We start from the raw sequence: 7,026 nt of genomic DNA on the forward strand, positions 1-7,026 counted from the left end.
GAGCAGCCTGGCCATGCCCTGGGGCAAGTCTTGCCCCTAGGGAGCCTGCTGAGGCTTTCTCTCACTCTGGCTCCATCTCTCCCTGCAGGAGATGGGATCCCAGGCTCTGGCCACTGCCCAGACCCTCCTCCAGCAAGAGCAGGATGCCTGGCAGAGCCTGATAGCCAGTATCCAGGGGCTGCCAACCAGCATGCAGGAGCAGGTCCAGCAGGGCTGCCAGCACCTGGGGGAGCTCCAGGCTGCCTTCTCCAGTGCCCCGTCCTTCCAGGAGCTGCCTGAGGGGCTGCTGAGCCAGAGCAGGGAGAAGCTGGCCAAGGCCCAGGAGTGCCTGGATGATTTGCTGGAGTATGTGATTAAGAACATGCCCCTGACCTGGGTTGTGGGGCCACTTTCTCCTGCTGGAGGCTCTGCAGAGCAGGTGGAGGAGCCTGCAGGGGAAGGGAAGGTGGAGCCCTGAAGAACTAAACCCCTCTTGGGTTATGCCTAGTAAAGGGGTCCTTTCTCTCCAAGGGATTTGATTCAGGCTGTGAAGGTGGGGTAGTCTCATCATCTTCCTTCTGATGGGCAAGTCTTTTGCCCTCCCCACTGAGCTGGGTATTCACTTGCCCTTCCCAGAAAGGGCTGCCTTTCCCTGGATGGCTCTAATCCTGCTGTACCAATCGGCCTGTCAGCTGCCTCCTGATTTGAAGGCTGCTTCTGCTCCAAATCCCTTGCCTGCCTTGTGCCTGGTTGGTTGCTGGCTTAGTGTTGATCACTGTTGCATTCACAGCCTGTCCTGAGCATGTTCTTCCATCAAGTTGCAGGGAGGAAAGGAGTCTTCCTGAAGCAGTTTTGTAGAGGGGATGGTTTCACCTGCAACTAGAATAAATGCTGCATTTGAAAAATGGCTCTCCTAATTGGCTTCCAATTTGTTGGTCCCCAGCAACTCCTGTTCCTGCAGTGTCTCCTTTTCCCAGTTGACTTCCTCATCCTACTGCTGGAAAGGAAGCGGCTCATTCTTTTTTCCTCATGGCCCTGTCTCACTTGTTCCAGCCTCCTGCGTTCTATTACTCCTTGCTCCTGTTGTGCTTCTCACTTCCTCCAGTTCATTACAGGAAGCAGAGGGACACCAGGTGCCTTGTGTTTTGCCCACTTCCAGGAAGCCTGCAGGAACTATGTGTACTTTTGCCCTTTTCCCCTGCCTTCCTTTCTTCCCTAGTGCAGCAACTCCTTTCCTTCCTAAGAAGGCTCAGGGCTGAAAGCAGAGCACATGGCTGAGAAGCTGGGTGGGGATCTGCATCTGAGGGTGGGAGGGGTTGGGGCTGGGACCAGGATGATGGGTTGGGAGAGCATGGGGCTAGGGCCTGAGCAGGAGCCATGATCTCCTCCTTCCATCCTTGCCTGTTGAACTGATGCTGGTTGCAAGGTGGGCAGCAGCTCTGCCCCAGTCCAATGCTGTTACAGCCCCATAATCCCAACTTCTTGTCCCACTTCCTCTCCTGCTTCTGACTACCGTTCTCCACCTGGCTACAGCCCTATCCTAATCACCTGGCCATGTACCCAGCCCACACAGGTTCCACCCCCAGCCATGGGTGTGGGGTAGATAGGTTGGGGTATCTGTCCAGTGGAGCCAGGCTAGGCTTCCCACCCATCCCTAATTGGGGGGGATCAGTCCTGGAAGGAGAACACCAAGTCCCAGGCTCCATGATTTGGAGATGATACTTGTCTGGGGTTCACAGCATCACGCAGGGATGTGGGGTTTCTGCTCACCACAAGAAATGATAGGCTTTCTCTTGTAGGCTGGCAGGAGCAGGATGCAGGGGGGCCATGTGCATGTGTGGTGCATGGGGTCTGGGCATGGAGTGGGTGGAGCCCTGGGCAGTTTGCTGTCACTGTGTGCATTCCCCAGGGTGGGGTGTGGAGGGGACACATGCCCGCTCCAGATTTCTGTGCAGGGTGGGGGTGGATGCAGGCTGCCTGCTGCAGTCTCAGGGTTCCCTGCTCTGCTGCTGTCCCCTGGGAACCCCATGTAGGCTGTACCACCATGGCAAGGTAGCTGGAAGGAGCTATTACTAGGGCTGCTGGGAAACGGAATCAGGTAGCTGCACTGCCCCCAGCCTGCTGCACAGGTCGAGGTGTCAGGGCTGGCTACATGTGCCAAGGCCTGGGCTGCTCTCCATGCCTGGACTGAGCAGGGCTGAGGGCCCCATTGTGGGCTGGGCAAAATGCCTTGACACAGCCCACAGTCCAGATGCGGTGTGACTTGCCTATCCCTATTCTAGGAGCCTCATCTCTTTCCATTGCTCCCACCTGCCTCTCTTTAGAGCGAATCGTTCTCTGGTGCTGGGGGGGGGCCTGCACTGCTCTTACATAAGCAGAAGGATCTCGGGCTGAGTTGCCCTTTTCTTGCCTTGAGGCCCTTGTATTGCCCCCTGTCCCTTCCTAGTTCTTGAGGAAATGCTGAACTCCACCCTTCCCAGTCTCACTTGAACCAAGGGCAGTTCTCAGGCTCATAAAGAGATCAGATGCTTTACTCCATCAATGCCAATGGCCACAAGGGGCAACCTGTGCACTTTTGCCTGCCTGGCAATGCAGGGACCTGGAGAGAAGGGGTGGAGCTGCCAGATCTCTTCTTGTAACCTGTAACAAATGCTTGCTCCAAATTACTCTTGTACTGAGCTGAGAAGAGTGCAGTGACTTGATGTTTCTGGCTCTAAGCTGGGCCTACCCTGAGAATTAAAAAGGCATCAGACCAAGGCAGCTGCTCTGAGCCCAGGTGAGAAGCAAACAAGCCTGGTCTGTGATGGCACCTGGCACTCGCAAGGAGCAGTCACCCTGGCTTTTGGGAGGACAAGACTCCCTAAGGAGTGGTGTCTCTGCAGCCACCTGGTGCTAGTGTTATGCTTCCCGATCATTATGTCTTCCCTTTCCCACCTCATGTGCCTGTCCTTTCCTTGTCTTAAAACACCCAATGGCCATGTGAATTGATATAAGCAAATCTCTTCCTCCTTTTGCTGGTTTCAGACCCCAAGGAGCTAGTGTGTGTCTCCAGCATGGAAGCCAAGGCTGGCTGCAAGGGCGATGGCGAGCAACAAGGTAACTCAGGGCGGCTCTAATCAAAGATGCTTCCTTACCCGATATAGAGATGGCCTTGGCTGCAGTGAGCAGCAGTGGAAGAAAAAGCTCTTGGAAAATCTTCTGGTTTGACTTCATCTTTCTGTTTAGATCCCATCCAGATTTCTTTCAGAAAATAGCTGCTGATACTGGAGTGAGTGTCACCCAAAGCCTCCGGTAGAAATAGGAATCTCTGCAGTGCTGTATGCCACTTTTCATCGATTTCCTCTTTATCCCATGAGGAAGAGGAAAGGGAACAAGAAGCATTGTCGAATGTGCCTAACACCCAAAAGGAGTGCACTGCAGATGTCTCTATGTGGCCAACTGCTCAAGGCAAGCATGGTTGTCCATCTAGTACAGGGGTGGACAAATGGCAGACGTGGCCAGTGGCTGGACTCCATTTCCTAGCAGCCCCTGCCTGCACCCCTCCTTGCTGGTCTCAATGGAGACCCCCACAGCAGTGGGGCCACAGGGCCTGGCCCTGTGCTGTCATAGCCCCACACTGTCAGGGCCCTGCCACTCCTGTGGTCTTCATGGAGACCAGCTAGGAGGGGCATGAGCAGGGCCTGTGGCAGGGCAGGAGCTGGGCAGGGCCCAGGCCAGGATCTGGCGGTGGGCATGGTGTGGGGCTGGAGCTGGGGTGGAGCTGCAATGCATTCCCTGCATACCTCCGCTTCTGGAGCCCACGCTCATTGCAGGGGCATGTGGGCAGGGGATAGCAGCTCTGCCCTGACCCTGGCTTCCCCAAAACTGTGTTCTCCCCATCCATGCCTGTTCATCTTGCTCCTGGATACAGCCACATTGTAGCTGCCTAGCCATGCCTCCTGCTCGTGCAGGTCCCACCTCTGGCGGTGGGTGTTGCAGGGGAGGGAACCAGGGCAGTGGGGCTGGGTCCAGCAGGGACAGCCAGAAGGAGCTGTTGCCATAGGCACTGCTGGCCCATGGAGTCTGCTGTAGAACAGAAGTTACCCACCCCGATCTAGTAGCTTTGCTTGTGCTATCCGTACACCTAGGAGCCCCAGACATAGGCTGGGACAGCGCTGGGGTTAGTGCTGTGAAGGCACCTGGTGCAGAGCTGGTCCCTGCTTCCTGGTACTTGCGTTCTGTTCTAGTGAACGTGGACCTGTGCACGTGAATGTGTCCCCTGAAAGGATGGACCCAGGCATCTTGGTACCCATGATGCTTCCTGATGTTCTCAATAAAAGAAATCAGGGGTAAATCTCCCCCAAATGAGGATGGTCTGATTCACATGTTCCCATTGATTCAAATTTGCCCACAGGCAGGTTTGGCCATACATGGGTCCATCGAGGTGAAAAATACAGCCCTGTCTCTACCAGGATTTTACTCTCCTAGTCCCTATTAATGTCCTCCCTGAAGTGTGTGATCTCAATGGAAAACCCACAGCTTTGTGCAGTGGAGGCCAATTTAGCATGATCCAACATCTGGGTCGTGGTGAGAAGAAGAAGACGCAATAGGTTATGAAAAACTGCAGAAAGTAGAAGGGAACCATAAGGAGCAAACAGGCTCACGTCAAGGAAGCAGCCACAGCTGCCCAGCAGCCCCAAGAAGACTGAAGCTGTCTGCTGCCACTATCTGTTCAGTGAGGGGGAATCCAGTCTCCGTGCTCCAGGCCTCTTTGGGTGTCAGTCATGTCACAGATCAGGGCATTTTATTTGCAAATACAGGTGAGTTTTCAAGCTGAGGATGATTGGAGGGTGTGTGGGCAAACAAGGTACTGACTTGCAAGGATGGAAGATGAGAGACTGCTGTTCCTGTCCAGAGCACAGAAACTGCTTGTGGGGCTTCTGGATGTGACTGTCCCTGTTGGAAAGTGATAGATGAAAAGACCTGCACCCACGGTGCCTAGGGAGGGTCATCCTCACCCTAATGGCAGTCTGGGGGAGCTGGTATAATAAAGCATGGAGAGGAGCCTGTTGGCCGATCTCCCATGTTGGGAAGACCCTCATGTTTCTGCGAGATGTTGATTTCTCTTTCAAAAGCTAGCTTGTAGTGGGGGTGTTTCAAGGTGGTAGATGGAGTTAAGCTATCACAAGAACTGTTTCGAAGTGGGGAGTGGAGTGAAGATGGTGCAGAGGCAGCTTTGATTCAGCGATCAGAGTAGAAGCATGATCAGAGTAGAGGGGACAGCAGCTTTGCTGAGGTGCTCCCCTGAAGGCCTGCTTAAGTGGCACGTGAGCTGGGATTGCTCTGGCTGGGAGAGCCCCCAAGGCAAGATGTCCCTCAGGGGTGAGAGAGAGGCTGGCCCAGACTTCAGTCTCCATCATTTTGGGCAAGGAACAGAGTAACACAGGACAGGAAGAAGTGACTCTCGAGCTCAGGGGCCACCCATAACCCAGTGAGGAAGATTAATTTTAGCAATGTGTTCAACTGGCTTCCCTAAGTTGGTGCCATGCTGCTTTCCTTCCCCTCCCAGTTCAGCCCTGTTTCTTTGAACCCTTAGACTCATTTCTGGCTAGTGGAAAATGTTGCCTGTTGATAGCCTTCTTTCTGTCCCCCATAAGCAATGGTGCCATTTACTTTCCCCGGCTCTGGCCAGCACTCAAACTACCACGTGGGTTTGTTCAGGACAGGATGCCTCTGGTTGAACAGGGCTTCATTCACTGCCACAGGGTGCCCAGCAGGAACAGGAACTATCTCTGCCCAGGCCTGCACTTCTGCCCTAGTGCTTTATGTGCCCAATAGGCTGTGTGCTTGTCACCCTGCCAGATACAGGGACTATGCAAATGGTCTCCCTCTGCCCCCTCTCCCTGCAGGGTGGCGCACACTGTCACTGAGAAACACACTCGACTTGTTTTCTAATCTCACCGAATGCTGTTGGTGCCTGAGGCCTGTCATTTGACTGGCCTTTCTTCCTTCCTTTCTTGAAGATTGGCACCACATTGGCATTGGCATCTTGACACAGACTCTATGCCAAAGTGTGTAGGAACATCTAGCACAAGGCTTGAACTGGCACGCTGGTCACTAACAGCGTGTTGCCCTTTGGCAGGGGCGTTCTCTGGTTACAGCTTTAGATGGCTTCTAAACTGGTGCAGCAATGAGCAAAAGATGGATAGCAGATCCCCACTTCAAAGAAGTGATTAGTCGAAAATCCTGATGAATGACAATATTATAAGGGTTCTGACGGAAACAGGACTCAATCCTCAGCTGCTATAAATGGGTGCAACTCCGCTGATGTCACTGGGACAACAGCCAACCAATTTAAAAAGCATCACTGGTTACCTGGTCAGAGGCACAGGGGCTTTCCCCCCCACCCACCCAGGTGACTACTCTCGGCACCAGGCTTTTGTCACGTAGGGAGGGAGGAAAATCCCCCCTCCCTTACGAGTTCGACCCCAGTGTCCCAAGCTGACCGGCACAGATTTCTGGAGGGAGACGCAGACGGTGGCATTTCTGCCACACTTCCCCTCCTCCTTTAAAAGCTCAGGCACAGGGCTTCTCAGGGCCATGTGCCTGGGCGTGTTAGGTCAGGAAGTTCACATGGGATGCCTAAAGAAAAAGAATACCTGACACATGAAACGAGTTATAGCAATAACCTAAAAAAACCATAAAACATGTTGGGTAGTCCCCACACTAGAGATCACTAGAGATCTCTCTGGTAGTCCTGAGGAGCCGCTGCCCAGAGTCCTTTCATGACAGGGCAACCGCTATCGCATTCTGGCTCCCCTTGATGTGTTCAATGGTGAAGTTGAACTCTTGAGGCTGCCAGGCCCATCGTTGAAGCTTGGTGTTGGAATTCTGCATCGTTTGCAACCATTGAAGCGGAGCATGATCTGACAGGATGATGAACGGCTGTCCCCACAAGTAGGGCCATAGCTTGTTCAGCGCCCAGACGATGGCCAGGCACTCCTTCTTGATGGTTGACAGGTTCTGCTCCTGCGAGATCAACTTCCTGCTCAAGTAAACCGCGGGGTG

General features: G+C 53.8%; 1 protein-coding gene across 1 annotated transcript in view; it reads left to right on the forward strand.

Moving 5' to 3' along the window:
• LOC102376768 (perilipin-3-like) overlaps positions 1–457 on the forward strand; it is a 4,322-nt gene extending 3,865 nt beyond the window's left edge. The window contains exon 6 of the mRNA XM_014527611.1: positions 89–457. Within this exon, the coding sequence (XP_014383097.1) occupies positions 89–457 (369 nt within the window). The remainder of the gene's footprint in view (positions 1–88) is intronic.
• Positions 458–7,026: the final 6,569 nt, after the last annotated feature.

Source organism: Alligator sinensis, unplaced genomic scaffold (genome assembly GCF_000455745.1).
Source record: "Alligator sinensis unplaced genomic scaffold, ASM45574v1 scaffold1805_1, whole genome shotgun sequence".
Lineage (NCBI taxonomy): Eukaryota > Metazoa > Chordata > Crocodylia > Alligatoridae > Alligator > Alligator sinensis.